The sequence below is a fragment of the Acromyrmex echinatior genome, chromosome 2, assembly GCF_024713525.1.
Source record: "Acromyrmex echinatior isolate Ae372 chromosome 2, ASM2471352v2, whole genome shotgun sequence".
Taxonomy (NCBI): Eukaryota; Metazoa; Arthropoda; class Insecta; order Hymenoptera; family Formicidae; genus Acromyrmex; species Acromyrmex echinatior.
This window is the reverse complement of record NC_141853.1, coordinates 6,533,482-6,558,177: the sequence shown is the minus strand read 5'-3', so window position 1 is coordinate 6,558,177 and position 24,696 is coordinate 6,533,482. Positions and strand designations below refer to the sequence as shown.

Below are 24,696 nucleotides of genomic sequence, written 5' to 3'. Positions count from 1 at the left end.
GGCTACATCGTAAATTGCAAGTTATTTCGATTACTCGATCGTACAGTCGTTACTTAACTTTGACTTTGAGATAAATTCGACATGTGGTTGTTCAACAGTTAAAAAGGACTTCTCCAATTCCGGAGACCATCCAACTTCGTCGTAATGAATCTGAACAAAACCAAACCTTACAAAAGAGTACTTTTCCGAATGAAGCTGTGTTTCTTTAGAAGCTCATGTATTCAATAGTTTTATAGTACAATGATTCATTATTTTGTTTGTCACATATTTTCTTTAACAAATAGAAAAACGCGATTTTTAAATATCAAATCCGATTGTTTTCTTTTTTAGAAGAAAAAGAGAAATGTAGAAGGGAGAAATACATTATATTCATTATTATCATAACAACATATTTTTTAATCTAAGTATAATTTTTATGTTAATCAAAATACTTCAATACGTTCAAGTTTTTTCTCCAATATTGTGTAAATTATAGAACTTAATTGTAATATTTTTAATAATAGGAGACAATTTATTTGCGCTTTTTTAAATCTCCATGATTATTAATCATTTTCTGTTGTTTGTTTTTCTAAAAAGAAATCTCGAAAAAGATGACAATTCGTAGAGAAATAAAAGATATGATGGATGAAGTAGAACCTTCGAACCTAACTTTGCAATTATCTGTCGCGTGATCTTTGCGCAGTATGGGGTCACGTTGTCCTGCGACAACAAAAGATCCTCTCGATTGACGAGAACAGGTTCCTTTTACCAAGTTTTTCGTGAGTTCGTTACATTATATGATATAATATAAATCGTTACTACGATGGCACTTGGCTTTTGTTCAAAACGACTCAAAATAAATGCATTGCTCTTCTGCATTTCAGAAATGCATAAAAAGAAAATTTTCCATGGAAGTTAGGCTTAAGAATTTTACAAGCGATTCAACACCTAAGAACTATGGATATATTCATTGTATATAAAGGATCCATTGCATGCATAATGATTTAGTCTGTCAATGGTTTACCTTTAGTTTACTGTATTAGAGGTAAGCAAATTGCGAAACGGAGTTTCTTCTTACATCATAAATTTCTATTATTGTAGTTTAGGTTTTTTATTTAATAGAAACAAATTATTTCCTTCTCGCTGTTCGGAAGAGAAAAGTATCTTCTTGGAGTACAAGTTACGCTTAGAAACTTTAGATGCTAACAACCATTGATGTGACCATATATTACTGTATATTATTGTAAAAGTGTAAAAGATTCAGTTCTTGTGATGATTCAATAATTTTATGGTCCATTCTTATTTCATTGAATTGTTATAATCTTTTCAAAAAACTTATAAGATTTTTGACATCATCACACAATTTATATGGCAGGAAGTAAATATTGATTTTTTTTATATTGAAAAGGATTAATATTTGATATAATAAAAAATATTATTTAAAAATCTTAGAATGTTCCTTTATAATACATTAATTATTTACACTATATTTAATTAATTTTTTCTATTATTTATTCTTATATAAGAGCAATTAAAAAAACGTATATTTTTATGTGCAATCATAAAATTTTCTGAGGTAACTCATATATTGTAATTTAATATATAATATATTGTAATTTTACATAATTGCAAATAAGATTTTTTTTTTCAATCATTAATCGAAATTGCAAAACTTATTATACATGACTAATGTAAAAGGAAGAAAAGAAAGATCTCTAACTACTATTGGCACATGTTTGACTATGTACTATTGGCTCGTTCCCTGCTCAATCAAAAAAACGGATAACGTGGGAAATGAGATTCCTAACAGACTTTCCACCGTATGTTCATGCGGTCTTTCTTTCAGGAATCAACGCACCACAATAACCAGCCGATACACTCGTGCTTTGCGTTGAGTTGCGACATTCAAAAAGCTATTACACAGAATGAAAGTACGTTTCAAAGGACAAGAACCGCGCGGGGGAGGAAGTAAAGGATGATGATATAGATGGACAAAGCTGTCGACCAGATGAACAGGAAGGGAGTGTAACATCCCGTGACACATTCTCTCTCACACGCGTCGACACCGTCCAATCCCTCAGGGGCTTTGCCTGAGTTATAACGTTTTCGAGTATAAGTTAGATGGCCCATGACCTCGTCTATAGTTTCAAACTTTGGATGAAATGTATGAAAGTTAAGCGTTGCATTATACCGGAAATTTTCGGTAACGTATGTGACTATATATCCAAATAATTGTCATTCTATTTAATTTCAATGATGTATACTGTTCGAATCGATCTAATAGAAAATGCCAACGCAGAGCAATCGATATTTTCGTATAACAGGCTAAACATGTCTAATAAATTTGTTTAACTCTTAAACGCATTAATCATACATTTTGTTCAGTATATATGTCTCATTCTCTGTTTGTGTGTTTTGATGAAAGCAATATTTTTGTAATTTTTCTGACAAATATTATATGACATTAATATTAAATGCAGTTTTTTAATATCGTATGTTATTTTAAAAGCACCAAATAAATTAAAATTCCGCATTTCTGATACGAAGATTTGTGAAAACACAAAACAGTATGACAGTGAAACAATTCAATTCATAATACGAAATAATATTCGAGAATATCGAACGACTGTAAAACTACAGGCGGAAGAAAGGCGGGTGTTACGAACAATTGCAGCTTATGATGATTGATACAGTGCGCGAATCAGAAGGGTCGGAATAAGGGTGTAAAGGAACCCTCTTTCTCTTCCCCCCGTCTCTTCCATCCTCTTTTGGTCCCCCATAAATCAAAGAACGATTACACGTGTAAATATACTACTCCCTGCTCCAGGGCACCAGCTGTGCTTTACGGAAATACCCCTTACATTCTGTTTATCTACGAATCAGTACGCGTGAAAAATCGCAAACGATCCGCACATTTCGTTGCGCCTGAGAGTGGAGAAGATCAGCTCGTCACACGGGATCACGCCGATCGGCCGCGAAATACCAAAGATAAACTAAGCAATAAGCAGCTCCTATTCTCGTTTTCATGCCGTCATGCTGTTATATTATAATACATTTCTAATTATAATATAATAACACAATGTTCATAAATATAAAATGTATTCTAAACACGTATAAATAAGAAATATATGCATTATTGTTTTATGGGACAATCGATATCTATAGCGGCATCTAATTGTTAATATTAGAAAAAAGACCTTTATTATGAGATACCGAGTTTACTTTGGGTAAATGCTAGAAGTCTATAGGCAGAATTTAAAAAAATAATAGGTCATTTTTTGAAGATAATTTAATAAGCTTTAAGATAACGTTACATAAAATTTAATTCAAATTCTATTTTTTTTTTTTGAAAATTAAAGAAATGTAAAAAGTAAGCAAATCGCAAAGTCAAAAAATTATGCTCCTAATATGAGATGGCCCGAGAAATCGATAGTAAAACGCAAAATATATTAGTATTGAAACTAAAAAATTTTATTTAATGTTTCTAAAATACAAACAAACACAGCCAGCGTGCGCGAAAAATAATAAATTATACCCAGAACTCGTTTTCAGATAGTTGGAATCATCGCAGATGTAGGCACGCGACGTTCATTCCGGTTGTCTTTTTTATTATTGTACAATAACATTTATACTTTAATAACGATTTTCACTATAACATAGGAGCATGAGTTATTTCTTACTAGAAATATATATCTCATATTACATATTTCCACGCCTAAGGTTTTATGATCATCAAATCTAACTTCTGTAATTAAACAATACAATCCCGTATTTTTCTATTAAGTACTACCTTACTCTATCACTACATGAATAATTTATTGCCAAATATTTATTTATTAAATAATAAACAAGTTTAAATGTTCATCCCAATGAAATTTGAAGACATCCAAATTCTAAAATCTTGTTTTACAATGACTACAGGCATGATCTAATAATGAATTTTCTACTAAATAATTTTCCAAGAGCAATAAATTCATAGTGGAACCAATAGATAGCGTTTATTAGTTTAACAGAAATGCCACTATTCTCTCATATTAGGCACCTACCTTTTTTTTTATTAGAATATAAAATAGGCGCGCAACGAGTGCATTAATTATTTAATTTCATATACATATGTAATATATATATATATATAGAATATACGTATATGTACATATAATACACAGACACACACATACACACACATATGTGTCAATGCAACAATGCAACATGCAGATCTGTGTAATGAGTTGCTTATTTCAGGCGCGCAAGATTATTCACAAGTGTATGCGCTCCGTTATTTAAATCACTTTTTGCATAAAATTTGCACAGAATGAAAATCAGCAATAAACATCTCTGTAAATTTAAATTATATAAGTCGGTCAATTCATTTTTAATCACTTTTATCCCCCAACAAGCAAGTCAGTTTCTTTTGATTTCTTCACATTCTTTGATTCACAGACTTTTCTTCTCTCATAATTTAAAACTTTTTTAACTGCTATGTATTATTATTCAATAAAATTATTGAATTATTGTACATGATGTGACAAACAAAGTTTGGTAAAAATTCTTAAGTTCCAATATATAAACGCATGCAACAAGTTGCGTTTATATTTGTTATTTTACGATACAAATGAAGAAACTTGCAGAAAAAAATTTGTTCTTCCCATACACGTCATCAAAGTTAAAGTTTATTTTTCAATTTTCCAAGCTTCATTTTAAATTAGTGCTGTTTGAAGTGAAATTGTTGCAAAAACCACGAGGTTCAAAGCATACAAAGTTAAAGTCTTAAGCTCTTTAAAACGCTTTTTTAAACATCGCCTTGCGACCTTTTTTCACAAAAATACGTGAAACTGAATTTAATCCTTTTTAGCGTTGATTTTAAGTAATTCTCCAATTTTGTTGAATGGTTGATAAAAATTTTATTTTATAAAAATCATTTATTAAATTTAATATTTATATTTGTGACTTATTTATGCTTTGTACATACAAAGTATGTATACTGTGTATACATACAAATAATCTCTAAAAATTATTGAGAGATAAAATATTATAATCATCATTATATGTGCAAAATAATTCGCACAATGTTTTAATTTAATCGTAAAATGTAAGAGTGCAATTTAATGTAAAGTGAAAAACAAAAAAAAACGAGTACGTATATTTAACAAGAGATTATTAAACTACATACAACTCTCTCTCTCTCTCTCTCTCTATATATATATATATATATATATATATATATATTAGGTGTTGGAATTAATTCGTAGCGTTTTTAATGAAAGAATGTTATTTATTTCACATGAGCATTAAAAAATACATTAATGAAAGTACTTCCCATCACTTGTAAAACGCTACGAATTAATTCCAACACCTAATATATATATATATACATATACATATATATTTATATATTTATAAACGTAGCAGTTTATTATATGTATACTAATAATTAATACTTACTTACTTATTTAAACTTATTACTATTTATTGGTGCAAGTTATCATGTATATAAATTGAATTATACATATTCAGTGTATTGGGCGTTTCGTTTAAATTTTGCTTCTGATTCCCTATTCACTATAAATGACGTATAGTTATTTTTTTTTAATTTTTTTATTTACTTGCTTTCTTATAATAATTTATTTATTACTCATATCGTTAACTTATATTTGTTGCCATTAATATTTATGAAGTAAAGAGATATAAATATGTATACTTTATGTTCTTTTTTTAAAAATTCTTCTATTTGTTTGCCATTTAACATACATGAGTGTGTAACAAATATGCAAACATAATTATAATAATTTCATACGTTATGTGTATTGATATCATATTTGTGTGTGTGTGTGTGTGTGTGAGCGCAAAATTATGATTATAGAAATTATAATAACATCTTACACACAATATTATATAAAACATTATAGCAAGTAAAATAATATAACAAAACTAGAAAAATAATTTACGATTATATGATTATTACGGTTAATTTCTAAAACACTTAATAACTGAATGTTTTACATAATACGATACAGATTGTGTTTTTATATAAAAAAAAACAATGTTTAATTGATAAAATCCATGTATATATATATATATATATATATATATATATATGTGTGTATAATAAAAAAATCTAAACTATAAATCTAAAACATATAATTATACTCAAGAACACGTTTGTTCTGTATTTTTTGTGTTTTTTCTGTATTTTCTCGTACAAATTTTTAGAAACTCTTAAACCTTCGTGAAGTTTCATTTTTATAGTTGTATCTCTGTTAGTATTATCATTCATATCACTTGAATTGTTTTTCTTACATTTATATATAGAATGATTTAAAAAAGTTAGAAATGGACAGAGAAATTAATTTCAATTTTGCACAATATTCTGTACGGGACCAAAACTATTGTTTTAAGGATCTTATTATTTGTACATTTATAAGTAATTAAGTGTAGCATTTAATTTTCTGATGTAACATTGCAGTTTTCATTTAGCATTTAGCTATATATAAAATTCCAGGACAAATATCATCAACGATCTACCGCTGTTTGCGTGCGTAAGTCGTGTGCACCAGGATGAGTTTAATTTATGCGTTCATTTGTATAAGATCGTTGAGTTGTGACCGCCGAGGCGCAACAGCAATCGCGAGGCCATATTTATATGGAAATTCCGACATGCTGCTTTTGAGAACGGGATAATACAGGCGCAGCCTCGAAAACAAACTGTGAATGTGTGTGTCGAGACGCAATTTATTCGAATAAAAAAGAGAATAATGTCGCAAGATCTATTCGTCGTCATATAAACGATTGTGTTATATAATTGCAGCTCACGTGGATGATGACAAATCGACGCTATTGACGTTCTAGCATTATAGTATTTCAATTTTCAACTCAATTTTGAATTTACATAGACTTTTGTCTCTTATCATTGCAAAAAGATATTACATTGCATAAGATTGAATTAGTGAAAGTGATTTATAAATATAAAAATATGCAATAAATATAAATATAAATATTTCTGAGGATGGCTCAAAACCGAAACATTCAGAAATTATTAAATTATATTTTTTATTTATTATATATATATATATATATATTTTTCTGTCGTTAGTTATATTGGCGCAAATAAATACTAACGCTGATTCCTAATGCTTTGTGAATCTATGTCTTAATTTATGATTAAAGGAGTCCCTAAAATAATTATTTCTTAAAATAATTATTTTTATTATTGATTGTTATAAATATGCAAATTATATATATGTATTCATCGCGTATCACGTTAAATAAACATGTACGATCTTACATCGATATTTCAATATGCTCAAGTTATCATTTACGCGCGAAACATTTGCTCGACGCGCCGAATTCGTGCGATCGTATTTTCGCACAATAACACGCGTTGTTTCATTTCGTTTCACCGTTACCTCCGGAAACCGAATGAATCCGCAGAAACGGAGGCGCGGCATCATAATAATGGAGGCAACGACCGAGTCGTGCGACCGTAGTCCTGATTTTTCCATCGACAATGGAATTTCCTGGATGACTGACGGCTCAGTCGCCGACCGATTCGCAGAGCGATCATCCGTGAATTCCCTTGCTCCTTTGCATTCCACAGTAACAACAAAGTTCGCAGATGCACGATTCCTCCGTGTGCGCGTGTATTACGCAAAACGAAGGGAAGCGCTCGCGCGCGCAAGATAAGAGCAATATATTTCGGAATATCCGGTCTTTGATGTACAAAAATTGATCTGTCGTGTTTTCCACGACCTTTGTCCTTTTCTGCATCAGTTCGTGAATTTCTCTTGCGAGAGAGGTATTCATCCTATGAATATCTCTTCTAAACTATTCAAAGCTACGATCCAACTGTAAACTAATGATTATTTATTAATCCTGTGATGTCTCTCATTTTTATCATTTTTTTGTATAATAAAGTTTTTCTCACAGTTATATATTATTTTATGTTTATATAAATTTTCGTATAAGAACGGAATACTAATTTATTTAATGTTTTTAAAATTAATATTATGTAAAAAATGATAATAAATATTATTACAATATATTTATTTAATTAATATGTAAATTAATAAATTATAAAAATAATATTAGTACTATAAATGAAAATAATATTAGTACTATATGAAATTTTTTCAAAAAAATAATAATTTTCTTCTGCTTTTTATATGCTAATAGCTTATACACTATCTTTTTAACATATACTATATGTAATACTAGTTTTAAATTTATATATACAAATTAGAATGACCTGAGATCTAAAAATTTATTAAAAAGAGATTTGAAGAATTTCTATTCAAAAATAATTCAAAGAATTTATTTATAATTTAACTAATAAAAAAAATTCTAATAGTAAAATAGAAATTTGGATCTTGTTTCTACATTAAAAATTGAAAGAATTAAAATGTAATATAATTAAAATATGATTTTAATAGTATTATTAGAAAAATATATCAATTGTATTCCTTAATTATCTTTTATATTTAAGTAGTATATATATATTAATTTTCTACATAGAAATAATAATCATATTTATATTTATAATTTTATATAGCAAAATATGCGTAAATTTTTGACAAATCACCATTGCAAATAAAATCATACCTTCTTCGCATTTTTTTTACAAGATACAAGATATACCTTTACTTCTTTTTTAACAAAATTTGAGGTATTTTATTTTTTGAGAAATTTAACCTTGAGCAATTTGAAAGGGTTGAAGATCTAATAATTGCATAAGTGTCATTGTAAATCGAAGGTATAGATCACACAAAGACGTACATGCAAGTTCTATTACGTAATCGCATAATTTCCTAACTACGTTAGTGCATCACGTTGCAAGTCTACCGAACAGAAGACAGCGTATGGATCTGTTCGCTTCAGTAGCTTATGCACGTAACGTGCAGCAATCGAAGGGTTAAATGTAATTTACCTTCGACGGGAACCTAGAGGAAACTTCATGGTACGTTCACGCAGCTTCAGTCATGTGATGTGTCGCGGATAATGCACAGATGCACGCAGTGGTTCTCGGAATATAGATTCTTAGAATATAAATTACGAAATGGCGATTATAGTAATGCCGAGAAAATCATTTCATCTTCATTCACAATACTTTGAAATTTTAATCAGTATCTAGAAACCAAGAACATCGCGAAACGCGATCTGATAAATATTTTATCTCATATGTTTTATGTGAATACATGTACATGAATATACATATACATGCAAACAACGGCCACTATATTATTGACGAAGGAAGTGCTTAATTAAGCTCGCCATCGTGGAAAACTAAAGTTGCTCTGTTAGTAATTGGATATTAATTATTATCTCGGAACTCCTTAGCTTCAACGTTGTATAGCTTGGGTCTACTTGGTACTTACAAGATTGTACTTGGCTACATCCGTAACCTGATCAATTAAGTAAATTTATTGCTTATATTTTATACTATTAGAGAAAAAGAGTAAATATAATCTACGTAAATTGAAGTAAGTTTAGTAACGACGATATAAATTAAGTTTACTAAAAACAGAGCATGGAATCACGTAGTTTAAGAAAAATTTAAGATAATATAAATAATGTTAGATTTTCATTATATTTTTTATCTTATGATTTCCCTGGAGATTTAAAAAAAATGTTCTCTCGTTGATAACTTCGGTGTTGCAATATACCATCGATATATTTCTATAAATACTACATGCACCACTTTGACCGCAATATCGCCACTATTCCTATAGTGCGACTCTTTTCGGATATCAATAAAAAATTTGTCACCAATCTTTTTGATAGAAGCATCAATAAAAGAACAAAAAGGGGATTTTTGTATAAATATCTCGGTATATTATTTTACATGTATTATACAAACGTGTACAAAATACAACTAAAACATTATGATATGTAAAAAAAAAAAGAATTATAAGTGAGGAAAATAAAAATTTTATGATATTTTGTAGTTCCCAGATCTCTTTGCAGAAAAAAATGCAATTTCATCATATTAGCTCTTTCTCCTTTTTCATTGCAGTTTTTAATTTCTTTAATCCGTCAAAGTACCTTCTAAATGCATGCGTGCATTAGCTAGTACAATGAGAATTCTATTCTTTTTATCATCTGCATTCAAAACAAGAAAAATATACTATACATTTACGCGTAGAAGAGAAAAAGAGATAATGAGAAAAGTAAAAGACGTAGTTGAAAAACAAATGCATATAATGTACTATACAATAAATGAAAAGTTCTCTATGCGTCCGTGTTTCTCCAGTTAAATTCTGATTAACTCAATCGTTGATTAATTTAATCGACAAAATTATAATTTTTGATTAAATTTCTAAGTACATAATTTAATTCAATTTATTTATATACACATATATTCTGTCATTCCTTTAAATAAATGACATAATTCAAAAAACATGAGTTTCAAGTTTTTATGTACAAATTAAGTAATTATATATACCTTATTAATCAATTATCAAAAGTGAACGAATACTTAACACTTAACTTCATAAAAAAACATTATCGTTACAATTAAAAAAGATGAATTTTTAAAGGTTATGAAATAAAAATGACAAAAATGACATTTGATTATGTTAAGAATATATTCTTTATACCGATATTATTTTGTTAATAAAAATTTATTCGATTAGAAGATATTATTAATAATTTAATTTTTTTGTCAAGTTGAAAAATATAATTTTTTTTTCTTTTTGGGAAATTTAACTTTTTGAATTGTTTAAAGTAAAAGAAATGATAGATCACAAAATTATTAGATTATTAGTATAATAGTATAATTATTAGTCTCTTATTTTTGTTAACGAAATATTATATGCAATATTTAATAAGTTAATCGGAATTCGAAGTCATCTATAGCTACAAAGCCTATACATATATGTATAGACTTGTGTATACAGTTCTGTAATATAGACCTACGTATGTGTAAGCGATCAGATGATCTCTCATTAAAAGATGGCCGCCAAAGCAGTGGATAAGGTGGGTAAGACCGCGTTGCGGTATTTTCTGGGAACATGCGTGCCTTCGTCGAAGCAGAATGCCGCCAAAGTGAGAGTACCGCAATTACAATTTGATAATTACATTCATATGGTTAGTATACATATGTGTATCATGTACCATATAATATTTATTTAGATTCCTAGTTGAGGTTATATTTCTTGGTGTTCAATAGTACTTCAAGGAAAACGAATTTGTTTATGCCCATGATCCGAAGAAGTTGTGTAAAACCGGTGATGTAATTTTGATAAAAACATTACCGCAGAAATTAACACGTCTGATCACACACGAGGTATGTGTTGTTCTATCTAGCTATGTTTAATTATTGCTATTGTGTTATATGAGAAAAAGAAGATAGATTTAAATAAATACAATTTTATGAATGATTTCATATTTTTACTATCAAAATCAAAATCTATGTAGGTTGTCGAAGTGATATATCCTCTAGGCGATATAGTAGATCCAGTCACAGGAAAGAAAATTGTTGCATGTAGATATAGGTATATATACCATTAAAAATTTCACGAAATTACTTAAGACATTTATGAGTGCATTAAAAAATTCTTATTTTATATTTCTTTGTAAAATTAGGGAAGATATAGAAGAAGTGAGCAAATTATATGGCAAAAAAGACTCGACCTTTGATTATTCGAAAGCACCACGAAGAGGAAGACTAGAAGGCACACGAGACTTCACTCATAAGAAGATATATCTGAAATACTATAATAATCCTGATGACCCACAATTAGATACTTACTAGATATTATGTTACTGTTCCAACAGTAACATAAAAAATATAAGATATTATATTGTGAAATTCGATAATTAATAAATTATAAATATTCAATAGAGATACTGTACATTGCAAATTGTAAGTACTACAAGTTTTTATTTTCAAATTTTCAGATACATTCTGGGATCTCAATACAAAAGCTTGCTTGGAATTATCAATGTTAATATGATAGCTCTAAAAATATTAGAAAATAACTTTTATTTTCTAATTATATATATATATATATATACATATACATAAAGATAAAATCAGTTTTCGACATATTTTCTTGCATGAGAAAAAATTCGCAAATATTCAATGGCACATGTGTTATTCACAGTGCTATAATGCTATTCACAAATTACTTTTGAAGAACAATAATTACTTTGTTACAATTAATCATGCTTTTAAATATATGTGCAAAATTTAAAAATCCAATAGATCTATTGCTCGATATTATAGAAGGAATTGATTTTCTATTTTTAAAGATTCTTGTTTCATAGATCAACTATTTCAATCTATTCTTTCGAAATCTTTAATATTTCTATAATATCTTGCTGACTTCATCAGAGTATACAATAATGTAACGTTTTATTATCAATAACCCTGCCTCGGTTATCGAACTTGAAATTTATGAATAACATAAAACATCCTGAGTTAATCATTAAAGAGAACTACTTATATTCAAACACATGTCACTCGGAAAGAAATTCCCTTTCAAGTGCAGCACCTAATGCATTCCATTCTCTATCATCTTCTTCTTCAAAATCATCCACAGAGTCCTGTGAATTATCATCTAGATCTAAGTCATCGGGTAATTCTCCTCCTCTTCTAAAACGTGCAACAAGATCATCATCACTGTCGTTATTGTCATCGTCTTCACTGTCATGATAGTCTACATCTTTGGAGAAATCTTTATCATTGTTGCCGTTGTAAACCTTTCTCTTTTTTCTTTTTGAAACTCCCAATTCATTTATATCTGTAACATAAAAAAAATATTATTTAATTTGTAAATATAAAATTATAGTAAAAAATTATATTTTTTGATATATATATATGTTGAAATATAATTTAAATAACTTATAATTCTCAGAAAAAAATCGAAGATAAATAATGGATAGCGCAATAGAATGATTCTCTATTAAACAAAAATATAAGTTTAATTCCCTTTATACAATATTAAGTGAAAAAATATTTCATTCTGATGGAAACAAAGTTTGCGAAATATGAAATTTTATCCCATGATAAATCATGTATATTACACAACATTGCATAAATCATGTATATTACATAATATATAACATTGCATAATAATAAATCATGATATTATATTGTGCCTTAGAAACTGGAAACTTTCAAACAAATAAATTTTTTTAAATAACTGATTCTTTCCAGAACAAAAAGTTTACAATTCCTTCGCAAAAATTGTAATTGTAATAAAAGCAATTTAGAAACTTTAACCCAGACTTTACTGTAATATTCTAACGTAATAAAATAATACATAAAATTACAGACAGAATTATTGCATATTATAGATCACCTAAAATAAGACTTTACCATTCACAGAATCTTCAGAATCGGAGCTCCGACGACGTATCTTTGTACCACATTCTTCCATGTCATCTTCCTCGTCTTCGAAAACCATATCTTCCATATCCTCATTTACCTCTTTATCCATAAATTCTATCTCCTCTTGAGTGAATGACATTAATGGATTGATAGAATTAGCGAAGGAATTTGTTTTATCGCTTTCTACATCCTCGACGCGTTCCGGACTACTACAATGCGGTGGTGGTACTCTCGATCCGCGTGCCTACGATACTTCATGTTTATTATTAATGTCGAGACAACGTGAGTTTTAATAAATTGCCATAAAAGTAATTGTTTAAATAACGTAACTTAACATTGCAAAATTATGGCATTTATACCTGTGATGTTAAAGGAAATAAGCGCTCATCCACGTGTTCCCAGCGTTCTGCACACGTCCATAACCAATCCGAATTTACAATTTTAATATTTGTGTCTTTTCTAGCTGCGTTTGCTTTCGCTGTACCTTTTCTAATAGCAACCAAATGCGTGGTTTTCTCCGTTAAATCCTGGCAAAATTTTATTATTTATCGAAACATAATAAATTATTATAAAAAAATAAATATAAAAGTATTACTTGAGTCACTTCTGCTCCAAACGCTCTCGCGACTTTATATGCACGGCTTTGGTGAAGTTTTTGATGAGTGGGTATCAAGCCACTGAAAGTTAAGCATAATCCTTTCAAAACTTGAGAGCGTACCCGTGGGATTATATCCCGCAAAGACTTTCGAGTATTCTCTTGATCCAATGTAGCGTAAAACTCTGTATGAATTCTTCGAAGAATATCTTCCAAGTATAGTAAATAATCATCATCATCATCATCTATTATATTACTCTCTTGTTTTGGCACTGCTTGCTTACTGTTTTTATTCGTTTCCACAGATGATGCAATTTTCGTTATTTCCTTTTTATCGTCTTCTTTCGCAGTAGTAGTCTGAACATTAGATTCCGCATCCTTTTCAGTATTCACTTTATCATCTTCATCTTTTTCATTCTTGTTTTTTATCTCGTCTATAATTTTCTCATCTTTCTCATCTTCATGATTTGTTTCTTTCACAGAGGGATTATTTAATGGCTGTTCAGCTTCATTTGATAATTCAGAGGCATCATTCTTGCTATCCTTGTTTTGCGAATTTGTACAGGATTCATTTGTAATCACTGGCAAACGCAATACTTCAGCCTTTTCTAAACCTGGTAGTGCATTAATATCGCCGGTGTGACGGAAAAAATGATAGGGTTTGACCTGAACTAAATTTCCACACCCTTGCCATACATCTTCTCTATCGTCTATAATACATACTAAGTCATCGCCGCATGGAAACAAAGCTCTGCAATAAGATAATACAGAATTGATCTCTAAATATTTATCTCTAATAATGTTATATAAAAAAGATAGCAATTTATAAATACTTGAGGTTTGCAGTTTTGGATGCTGGATCGAAACATTCATCTCTCGAAAGTATCCTGTGAGAGAACAGAACTCCATCCTTGTCTAGCAATGACGCAACAGTGTGTGCATAAATTCTTGCTCCGAAAGTGCAAATATGTAATTCGTACAAACGACTCATTTCCGAGAGGAAGTGCCGGGTGTTCGGTCTTAACCTGGTGTGGTACCATGGGGAGTTCAGTCCGTACAATTGAAAATGGAAAACATCCTTTGAAAAGAAAAAATTTGATTATTTTGCAATAATGCTAGAAAATTCTATATCAATAATTTTTATAAAAAATTATGACAGCATATAATAAAATGTATACGTACTTTCAAATTGGGTGGAATATTATCGTTTGTGGTATGAACAATTGTTTGATCGAGATCCACAAGTAGCACTAATTTCCGATCTGTTAAAAGACGTTGTTCATCCTCTTTCCCAATTTTCTCTGCTAATTCCGGACATACTTTCAGTTCTGGTATGCTGTGTACCATAGGCACACTGGCCTGAGATACTCCAACTGTGTTTCCATCTTTACTGGTTTCTTGTACTCTCAAATCGGCCCCACATTCTGCACACAAGTCTATCATCACAGTGGGATGTGTACATCCTTCCAGTAGAACTATCACTTGCCTGGAACACTAATCAACTATGCAGACATCACAAAGTATATTTTAAAGACTATACAATATAAAACTATTTCAATTAAGTGTTTCTGTATGCAATATATAAATTATATAAAATTCTTCACTCAATCTTTAGTACACACAATGATTTTTTAATCTTTGATTATAAGTATTGTTTGTGTCCCCAGTTAATTTTTATCACGTTTACAAAAATATAAGATCATTAAGTAATTCTTATACATATTTTTAACATATTTAGAAAGTATTTATACATTAATTGTACATTATTTAAAAAAAGGAAAGAAGAGAAGCCATTAAAACTGAAATAAGTGAATATTTCAAAGAAAAAAGTATACAAGATACAAATGACTCAATTGTGTGTACTAAGGCTGAAGTCCATTCTATAATAGCACAAGTATAATTAAGTGATTGTATTTGTAAAAACTGACCACAATCACAGTTCAATATTCTCTTAATAAAAAGAATATCGCAATATTAAGAATAAAATATTTATTTTAATAGAATATACAGATTATTTTAATAGAATATACAGATTATTTTCAACTTTCTTCTATTTTAAGACAGAGTAAAAGCTCTTTATTATCTCATTTTGTTTAAAGTCTGAAGATCTATCAGTTTACGATACAGATGCAATGTACTGAGTTTAATAAGACCTTTGAATCTTCACAAAATCCTTGTATAACACAAGGTAATAAAAAAGTTATGCGTATCTCGTTTAAAGATATCTCATTTGAAATTGGCAGTTCTACAGATTTTTGAGCACGATGACGCTACGGAATTTCACGTAACTACCATTTGCTATCATTCCAAATGAGGATTATGGGAAGGATTATTCATACCCAGGCTGGACAACGTCACCCTCTTTGGCCAGGATCTGCTTAACGCGGCCGAAATTCGTGGCCCGCAGCTTCTTCTCGGGCCCCTTGGTTTCTTCGTCGTCGGCGGTTGGCGTCGCATCCTGGTACACCAGCAATATTCTGCCCGCTGCGACCATTGTGTCCGAACGTACCCTCCATTTCAGAATTTTCCCGGGCGGTCTGTCTGACGGGAATGTGACTTCTATCGTTGCCATTGCGCACTCGCGCTCATCCGGAGCACAATGATAAAGCAACTCTATGCGATCGACCTCGGAGGACGAGGGTTACAGGGATGCTCCGGATATTGCGCTTCTTAACCTCCCTTGAGAAAACCGTTCTGCGTTTTTGCGCGGGAGACAAAAACAACGCGAGACATAAACACGACCCACGTCAACATCGATCGAAAGACGCGAGTGCACTCGAATACATGCGCGTAAAAAGAGGAAGGAGAAAGAGAGACGCGTGACTTAATGTGATTGGCGAAGGTCTGCCTCGGCGATCGCGTAAATTGCGTGGATATGAAAGATAAATGGAATAGTTGCACAAAGTTTTTTATAATCGAGCGAAGAGAAAGAGGTCAGCGAAATTGATTGAAATTGATTGACAATAATGTATTTATATATAATATAATTATTTATTATATTTATTAATTTTGGCGTAATCTCTTTTTGAGTTACCTAAAAAAAAAAACATTGCACATACATTATAAATGTTATATTTGAATGATGCGCTATTATTTTTATTTAGAAATTTTATTTTTATTTTTATTCGATTGATATCATTGTTATATATAAATTCGAAGATGATTAACGCTTTGATGCATCTTTCTTAATTTTTTTAGCAACTATATATTACGTATTAGTTATTTAATTATTATCTATTTGTTACGAATTTTTAAATAGCTTATAGATACATATTTTAAGATAAAAATAAATTGTTTAATGCATATATCTTATTCAGAATTGGTAATAAATATCTTAAGTTGCTGCGATTGTTTATTTTAATATGTAAAAATTCTTTATCATTTTTAACAGTTTATAAAACATATAACTTTTCTAGTATTTCATAAATATATTTTATAAGATATAAAACTTATAAAATATTTGAATACGTTTTAATTTGTGTGTGTTGCAGCTAGGGCTGTGTTCCAAAATTCACTATCAGTGTTGAAAATGTATAGTACATATATGTAACGTAAATTGTAGATTTTCAGCGCAGTGAATTTTATACAGCCTACATTTGTTCGTTACAACACTGAGGGCCGGTTGTTCCATCTTTTGGTAAATTTTACCTGTTGGGTAAGTAGCAAGACTACACAATCACATGCGCAGATTACCAAATTTATCTTATAGGTAAAATTTATTAAAAGGCGGAACTGACTCTGAATCATGTTTATTGTTTGTCAATGTTAAACAAAGGACGAAGATAAAATAATCAATGTATTTCACAGTATGTCTCTATACTGTGTCACAATGTAAGTCTTGTTTGCAATGTACTGTGCTTATACTGTGACATAGTGCGATCACCAATCATATATCAAAGTGTTTCGTGCCGCATCATGTCGTATGTGCGACGCGCTCGAATTCGACATTTTCGACAGTTTTCAATGTTTGAAACGGTTAGAAACGGTTTTTCACCATGGTTGATAATTTACTGACGTTTGTGCGGCAAATGCTCGCGTCCACAATCAAAAAATAATACTTAGAGTGATCTCACATTACTTTTCGAACGTTCATTATCCACGAACGGTTTTTAATTCCTCCATAATCATAACATGTCAGATAGTATAAGTATCGGTAGTATCGGTACGCCGAACAGTCGAGGTAGTGCCATGTATACCCCACGAACACCTCGAATGCGTCAACGACAACGATTCGATCTGAGTATGTGGGCAGAAGAAGACGAAATCGATGGATTGGAAGGTAAACAATGCGCTTTTTCGTAAGAAAAAAAATCGAAAGTGTACTTCAAACGCTTGGAATTGATGTGGCACAAAAGTTTCTTGTTCTGATAGTTCCCAAGATAGTTGAATATAATACTTTGATTTTACGTTAATCGATTCAGTTTAAATATTTAACATCTCTTTTTATTTGAATATACAATCTTCTTTTAATTTTACTTACAACTTAATCTTATAGGCTTAGTAGCCCAAACATGGAACATTTATGCAGTATCTGCTCTGTTTGGTATTGAACAAGACGATGTTCACTTTAAACTATATTCGAAGAAATTGAGAGAAGAAATTGCAAGCACCTTATCGCGTGAAGATGTAACTTATGATGCAAAGTTTTCTATTATGGAAGATATTACATCTAAACCAAATAGTGAGGATCCTGTAATCAAGGTCTAATAAAAAATACTGACAATTTTTAATTTTTAATATTTTTTTATATAATAGCTTCTTAATATTTTGTAATATCATATTAAAATATGTACATTGTTAAAAAGACAATCAGATTTAAACTTGTTTATAAAATATATTTTAGATTGAAGTTATAGCTAAAATCCATGGTCGTGAGAATGGTGTTGAAAAATCCATTTATAAAGGGGTATTATTATCCTGGAGCTTAACACGGACTACATTAAATATACAGAATTCTATAAGATTGCCTCTTCTACTGTGTCGTGGTACTCGCAGCTGTATGGATGCAGTACATACTATCATTGGTCGTATGTTTGACTGCTTGATAGTTACACTACCAGCTAACGAGGATGACTTACGTTGGCTGGTTCCGATTATAATTACAGCTACTAATGAGGATAAGCCAATAATTTTTGGTGAAGTTCAAATGGAATACACAGTGCCAGAATTACCAATTACAGATGTCATTAAAGTTAAATATCATAGTTCAGACTTGAAGGAAATATTATCAGCGTAGGTTAACGTTTAATTGAATGAAAATGTTCAATATTATTTATAATATTTAGTTTATATTAGTATTTAATAATTTACAGTATTGTTGGAGAACGAGATAACAGAGTTAATGTATTTCTTGATTATGAACACATGGAAATGTTCCATAAAGTTTTACATGAGCAAATGTTAATGGCAGGAGGTTTACAATTAGGATTATGTACATTGCGCAGGATTAATCTGCCTGGGATAACAATAATGGAGAATAGAGTGAGTATCTACATCATTTTTATTTTTCTTCTCATTTTATATCGAAATGATATTAAAACAAAACATATTTGATACATGTTAATGTAGTTTAACGTGTGTTTCTTTTTTTTAGATGAAAGTGACAAATATAGAAATTATGAATAATATATTGTTATACTTTAGTGACAAAGCTCTTGATATATTTCATACAGTGCATATTGATATATGAATTTTCTTATTTTAATGTTTTGTGATATACATAGTTCAAATACAGTAATATATCTTGATTGCTGCAATAATTATTTACGTTGTCATTGTCATAAAAAAATAGAGGTTTGATTTGTCATTATAAAAAAAAATTTGTATTAATTTTGTAAAAAAAAACTTGTATATCAGACATATTCTTTGATAATAAAAAAAATATATTAAGTTTTGAATTATTATATAAGTCATTTAGTTTGAGATCACTATAAATTGCCATAATAAATGAGTTTTTCATTTTAAATGACTTCTTCTATTTCCATCTGTAAAATTAAAAATATTAAGTAAAAAGTTAACATACATATAAAGTTAGTCATTATATAACACTCCAGGAACTTACGGAATTAGTATCACTCTTTATAATATTATCTTGTAGATTTTTCTTAGTTTTTATTTTTTGTATGTGATGTTCAAAATTTATATAATCATCTGGTTTCTCATCAAATGAAAGTATAGATATTCCAAGTACTTCGGATAACATAAAAGGTTTTAACCACGTCACAAGTGGGGTAAGTCCATAAGTATATAATGCTTGACAATGATAAAATAAGAATCCATCCAAAAGTTGTTCATTATCAAAATTTTTTGCCAAGATTGAATTAATATCCGAGTTACAATTAATATTTGGTAGAGTTAAAATAGGATATCTATTTGTATCAGTATTACGTTCTTTGAATTCTGGTATTTCCTGGAACTTATTCTTGATCCAGAAAAACCTAAACTCAGCCTAAAATAATATATCGCATGTATATATAAAATAATATATAAATATATTTATTGCTTATGTATTTTAATTTATATCAATTACCTTACAAATGCAGATTGATTTATATGTGAAATATACATATATTACCTGACAATTCGTAAATGGCAATAGACTCCAATACAACACGTCTAATATATAAAAGAGTTTTCTCTTCTTTATCCATAGACAATCGATAGCAGCAGAGTGGTGAAAGTCAGCATCAGGATTTCCACCTGGAAGTGCTGAAGGAAAGACACCATGTAGAACACCTTTTCTAGAATATGCCCTTGTTTCACCCTGATTTAAAAAATTGTTAAAATAATTATTATATTAGGTGTTGGAATTAATTCGTAGCGTTTTTTAATGAAAGAATGTTATTTATTTCACATGAGCATTAAAAAATACATTAATGAAAGTACTTCCCATCACTTGTAAAACGCTACGAATTAATTCCAACACCTAATACTTATTATAATTATTATAGTTATTATAATTATTATTTGTAATAAAGATCTTATTTGATAATAAATATCAACAAAGATGAGTTAATACCCAGCCTGAGATCACTCTAACTCGTTTTCCTATTGGACATGGAACCATAATCCAATTTTCAATGAGATCTTGCGGCACATCTAGCATCCATTCTGATAGCATCATTCGACTTATTTTGGATTCGTTCGGAAGAATCTTATAATACGACGAGGCATAATCTTCTACTTCCATATACTCCTCTTCATCCATGTACTCTTCCGCATCCATACACTCCTTTTCATCTATATATTCCTCTTCACCTATATGTTGCTCCTCATCTATATATTTCTCCTCATCCATACCTTCATTTTTTAATGTAGAACACTCTTGTATACCACGTATTGCATTGATAGTTTCATCTCTATGTCTATAAGAATCATAAAATAGCGTATTTATATAAAAAAAATAGAATGTGAAAAAAAATGAAAAATATTAGAATGATATTAGAATAACGTTCGAATAAAAATATGTAAAAGCCAGTAAAAACTAAGGATATACAACTTTTCCAGAAAGACATCAAAGACTCAATTATTCTGTTAAAAATGTATTTCATTGAATATCAATTATAAACAGAATGACTTCTGTATATATTTCCTGAAAAGCCCCAATAATTATGATGTCTACAAGTGGTAACATTTAATTTCATTAATTATTATTAAATATTTTTCAATATTCTCATTAAGTTTAAATTTTTTATTAACATTTGTTAATAATGTTTTTATGAATATATACAAAATAATTATTTAACATATGTACTTTGTCACAAGTTATTAATTCTTTTCTATGGATTTTCTACACAATGCCTATTAATTTTTAACATAAAATACACTTTTTTTTAACAATAGAATATTCCTATAAGTAATTTGTTATACATACTTCTTTTGATACTCTAATAACAATCTGCGTCTTTCTTCTTGAGGTGTACTATCATCAAATTCTAATCTAATATTATCTTTTCTTATACGGCTTTTGTAAAATTGCCTACGGCTAGATTCTCTTGGGTCACAATCATTTTTGTTATTGTTTGTGGTATTACTTTTGTCCTCATTTATATTAATACTTTTGTCATCGTTTATACTATCATTTTTATCATCGTTTAAATTATCGCTTTTATCATTATTTATATTATTAGTGTCGAGACACTGTATCTCCTGATCACTTTTATCATTGATTTTATCACTATCGCTTTTATTACTGCTTAATAATTCTGCCATCTCCACTGTATACCTGAATACCTGAAATAACAATAATTTCTTGAGTCTATACTTGAATTAAGGTACGGTCAATGTGTTGCAAAGTAAACACTTTGAAGTCTTTTTATCTGGTCAGTAAAATTCTTTCTTCTAATTGATCCAAAATGCTTCAAAGCATTTGTAACGAGACTTCGACCACAGCCTTAGTGTATACTTTTGGAATTTAAAGTGAGATAGATATATGTTTGATCTTTATTCTTTACAAAACTTTCCCGTTTTCGAGAAAGTTCTAGTGCAGTCTTAAATCTTCTATGGTGTGTTTCCTGTTTCTTGCCTTTTGTTATTTTTTACATCTTGTCTTTTCACTTCTTATCCAGTTTTTTGTTTTATATCACTCGAGATAAAAGTTAACTTCCAAGTTAAAGATCTTCGAAAGAAACAAGAAATACATAGCAAAAAATACAATTGTTTATAAAATGGCTTTAACGAATTTCAGAAGAAATGGAAAACACATATCACAAAAAATATTAGGTGCGCAACTAAGTTCCCGCTATTTGTCAACAGATAGCTCCAGCAGTAAGTGAACAGTTTTATCGTGATGATATACGAGCTCTGCCAGAAAGATGGGAAAAAGTAATAGCTAGCGATGGGCAATACGATTTCAATGATTCATTTGTAACCATTTTTTCACAATAAAGTTGCATTTTCATCAAAATAACAGCGAGAACTTAGTTGCGCACCTAATATAATTGTTGATAAAACGATCACAAAGAGGAAAAAGCAAGAAACAGGAAACAAAAAGCACATTGTAGAATAATCATTAGTAAGGAATAAAAAATAGACCTTTTGTTTCGATAGTCAATATAAACCGTTAAGATATATTTTTTCAAATATTTATTGACAGAAACATGAAATTGAATAAACGCAGAACATCATTGAATAGCAAATTCTGAAACAGTTTCTGTTTGTACTAGCAGTAAAATCATAAAAATTTGAAAAATAACTAAAACTATCGAAAGTAATAAAATCTATTGATAAATATTATAATTTTACAGTACCATTTATAATAGAAGTGACAATACCTTTGTGTGTAAAATGTAAGTAAAATGTCTTCGATTGTTAAAGTAGTTCAAATTTTCTGACACGTATTTTGCTTTAATATTCTTCTCGTACTACTTGCACATCCACGTTTCACGAGTTTCCAGAGAAATCTGAGGATTCTGAAGTCTGAGTCAATCTGGGTTTGAAGGTTTGAGCACAGTATACACACTGTGGCTTGAGCATGGTCTTTTATTGTATTTTACTATTTACAATAGTTTACATGAAGAAATCCGTACACTAGCGCACCAATGTTTATTCTTGGAAACTAGATGTCAAATCCTTACCTAGATGTCAAAACCTTTTCACAACAGTTGATATGTCGGGGTTCTTCAATTTCCTCTCAGCCTTCAGAACTGGATAAGAAAATATAATTTATGTAGCTTGTGATTTTCTTGCAGTGAGTGATTTTCTTTCCATTATTTAAGTATTGTCATTATATTATTGTTAGTTTTTTTGGAAATTGTATAGTTAGAGTGACAAAAAAATACAAAAATGCCTACATATGAAATGCCCTTATTGCTGCGAATCATGAAAAAGGTATCGTATTGTAATGAGTAGAGGTTATATTTTTTTACATCTCAGAGATTTGTGCAATAAAACATTACGATAATCGTGCGCCTGATATAACATGTTGTCTCATACAAATAATCTATTGTAAAATGATCAACGAATATTTGATATATATTTGCAGCCGGAATTGGTAGCAGCCTTAAAGAGAACAGCTGAAACGATATTTAATACTGGTGGTTTTATCAGAAAAATTGAAAATTGCGGAGTAATACCACTTCCATGCAAAACTAATGCACATGGACACATTCATCGTGAAGCAAAGTAAGATTATACTTATAATAATATTAAAACATCCAATTAAATTTTGCCTTAATTGGAACAAATTAAATGCAATTGATAAATTTTCTTCATTATTATGTATTCTAACAATAATAAAGTATATTTTTATGTATTTTATTTTACATATTTCGTTTATTTTTCTCTTTCATGTTTGCAGTCATTTTTTAATATATTTTGATGTACCACCAAACGAAGTAGACAAAATCACAGATAAATATAATAGAGATATCGATATCGTTAGATCAAAAATATTCAAACAAAATAAACCGTCTAACACAAAATGTACGTTCCATGAAGAAATGTTACCACCACCTTACAGGTACGATTCATAATTCTGCTTTACATTTATTTATAGTGTAACTTGTAATTATTTGCAATCTCTTCTATTTCTTATTTATATAGGCCTAGCGTCCAAAAACTTATAGAAATGGCAAAGAAGCAGAATCGTAATAAACATGAATTTAAATATAACAATGGACTGGATTATTATCCTTTTAATAAATAACTGAATGTATATATGTAGTACATATTTCTTTTATTATAGTATATCACACATTTATATCAAAATAAAATATTTTAGAAAAGTCGGTCATATATTAAATATTCTGAAAAGATTAGTTGTTGTTTCAACTTACAGGGTAGAAGAAAATTAAAA

At 29.4% G+C, this 24,696-nt stretch overlaps 5 protein-coding genes and 1 long non-coding RNA gene across 10 annotated transcripts; 4 read left to right on the top strand and 2 right to left on the bottom strand.

Annotated features, from left to right (window-relative positions):
* Positions 1-10,881: 10,881 nt before the first annotated feature.
* mRpS17 (mitochondrial ribosomal protein S17) lies at positions 10,882-11,816 on the top strand. The gene is made up of 4 exons (XM_011069772.2): positions 10,882-11,058; positions 11,141-11,257; positions 11,389-11,465; positions 11,557-11,816. Exons 1-4 carry the CDS (start codon positions 10,924-10,926, stop codon positions 11,723-11,725), a joined length of 498 nt encoding a protein of 165 aa, XP_011068074.1. The 5' UTR covers positions 10,882-10,923; the 3' UTR covers positions 11,726-11,816.
* Positions 11,817-11,834: 18 nt separating this feature from the next.
* Positions 11,835-16,706, bottom strand: Fcp1 (RNA polymerase II subunit A C-terminal domain phosphatase Fcp1). 2 transcript variants are annotated; one of them, XM_011069771.2, is made up of 7 exons: positions 16,241-16,706; positions 15,084-15,387; positions 14,735-14,979; positions 13,902-14,652; positions 13,666-13,833; positions 13,295-13,550; positions 11,835-12,716 (listed from the first exon to the last, which is right to left on the bottom strand). In XM_011069771.2, the coding sequence occupies exons 1-7, from the start codon at positions 16,471-16,473 to the stop codon at positions 12,433-12,435; spliced, it is 2,241 nt and encodes a 746-aa protein (XP_011068073.2). In that variant the 5' UTR covers positions 16,474-16,706; the 3' UTR covers positions 11,835-12,432. The 2 variants fall into 2 exon arrangements, with proteins under 2 accessions (XP_011068073.2, XP_087259441.1); XM_087403315.1 differs by having other exon boundaries at positions 15,084-15,395; positions 16,241-16,381.
* Positions 16,707-17,729: 1,023 nt separating this feature from the next.
* LOC105154324 (uncharacterized) lies at positions 17,730-19,798 on the top strand. 2 transcript variants are annotated; one of them, XM_087403320.1, is made up of 5 exons: positions 17,730-18,180; positions 18,397-18,602; positions 18,745-19,133; positions 19,214-19,382; positions 19,470-19,798. In XM_087403320.1, exons 1-5 carry the CDS (start codon positions 18,033-18,035, stop codon positions 19,524-19,526), a joined length of 969 nt encoding a protein of 322 aa, XP_087259446.1. In that variant the 5' UTR covers positions 17,730-18,032; the 3' UTR covers positions 19,527-19,798. The 2 variants fall into 2 exon arrangements, with proteins under 2 accessions (XP_087259446.1, XP_011068076.1); XM_011069774.2 differs by having other exon boundaries at positions 17,747-18,180; positions 19,495-19,798.
* Positions 19,384-23,388, bottom strand: Snup (snurportin-1). Of its 3 annotated transcripts, none has more exons than XM_087403318.1 (7): positions 23,174-23,388; positions 22,935-23,040; positions 21,775-22,133; positions 20,920-21,265; positions 20,476-20,664; positions 19,963-20,349; positions 19,384-19,885 (listed from the first exon to the last, which is right to left on the bottom strand). In XM_087403318.1, the coding sequence occupies exons 3-7, from the start codon at positions 22,110-22,112 to the stop codon at positions 19,862-19,864; spliced, it is 1,284 nt and encodes a 427-aa protein (XP_087259444.1). In that variant the 5' UTR covers positions 22,113-22,133; positions 22,935-23,040; positions 23,174-23,388; the 3' UTR covers positions 19,384-19,861. The 3 variants fall into 3 exon arrangements, with proteins under 3 accessions (XP_087259444.1, XP_087259443.1, XP_011068075.1); XM_087403317.1 differs by lacking the exon at positions 22,935-23,040 and adding an exon at positions 22,426-22,518; XM_011069773.2 differs by lacking the exon at positions 22,935-23,040.
* On the top strand, positions 19,991-20,916 carry LOC147910435 (uncharacterized). The gene is made up of 2 exons (XR_015544225.1): positions 19,991-20,131; positions 20,554-20,916. It is a non-coding gene; the product is annotated as an uncharacterized LOC147910435 (long non-coding RNA).
* A 145-nt stretch (positions 23,389-23,533) lies between the features above and the next one.
* mRpS6 (mitochondrial ribosomal protein S6) lies at positions 23,534-24,555 on the top strand. The gene is made up of 4 exons (XM_011069777.2): positions 23,534-23,729; positions 23,884-24,023; positions 24,199-24,360; positions 24,444-24,555. Exons 1-4 carry the CDS (start codon positions 23,685-23,687, stop codon positions 24,544-24,546), a joined length of 450 nt encoding a protein of 149 aa, XP_011068079.1. The 5' UTR covers positions 23,534-23,684; the 3' UTR covers positions 24,547-24,555.
* Positions 24,556-24,696: the final 141 nt, after the last annotated feature.

Bases quoted from the DNA above. Each gene is read 5' to 3' on its own strand.
- Fcp1 (XM_011069771.2), bottom strand. From the start codon at position 16,473: ATGGCAACGATAGAAGTCACATTCCCGTCAGACAGACCGCCCGGGAAA. The intron at 14,980-15,083 runs GTACGTATACAT...TTCTTTTCAAAG, and splicing joins ATATTCCACCCAATTTGAAA to GATGTTTTCCATTTTCAATT. The intron at 12,717-13,294 runs GTAAAGTCTTAT...TTTATGTTACAG, and splicing joins TTCTGAAGATTCTGTGAATG to ATATAAATGAATTGGGAGTT.
- mRpS17 (XM_011069772.2), top strand. From the start codon at position 10,924: ATGGCCGCCAAAGCAGTGGATAAGGTGGGTAAGACCGCGTTGCGGTAT. The intron at 11,258-11,388 runs GTATGTGTTGTT...AAATCTATGTAG, and splicing joins CACGTCTGATCACACACGAG to GTTGTCGAAGTGATATATCC. The intron at 11,466-11,556 runs GTATATATACCA...TTGTAAAATTAG, and splicing joins ATTGTTGCATGTAGATATAG to GGAAGATATAGAAGAAGTGA.
- Snup (XM_087403318.1), bottom strand. From the start codon at position 22,112: ATGGCAGAATTATTAAGCAGTAATAAAAGCGATAGTGATAAAATCAAT. The intron at 20,665-20,919 runs GTATTAACTCAT...TTTTTAAATCAG, and splicing joins TTAGAGTGATCTCAGGCTGG to GGTGAAACAAGGGCATATTC. The intron at 19,886-19,962 runs GTAAGTTCCTGG...TTAATTTTACAG, and splicing joins TAAAGAGTGATACTAATTCC to ATGGAAATAGAAGAAGTCAT.
- LOC105154324 (XM_011069774.2), top strand. From the start codon at position 18,033: ATGTCAGATAGTATAAGTATCGGTAGTATCGGTACGCCGAACAGTCGA. The intron at 18,181-18,396 runs GTAAACAATGCG...TTAATCTTATAG, and splicing joins CGAAATCGATGGATTGGAAG to GCTTAGTAGCCCAAACATGG. The intron at 19,383-19,494 runs GTGAGTATCTAC...TCTTTTTTTTAG, and splicing joins TAACAATAATGGAGAATAGA to ATGAAAGTGACAAATATAGA.
- mRpS6 (XM_011069777.2), top strand. From the start codon at position 23,685: ATGCCTACATATGAAATGCCCTTATTGCTGCGAATCATGAAAAAG. The intron at 24,024-24,198 runs GTAAGATTATAC...TCATGTTTGCAG, and splicing joins CACATTCATCGTGAAGCAAA to TCATTTTTTAATATATTTTG. The intron at 24,361-24,443 runs GTACGATTCATA...TTATTTATATAG, and splicing joins ATGTTACCACCACCTTACAG to GCCTAGCGTCCAAAAACTTA.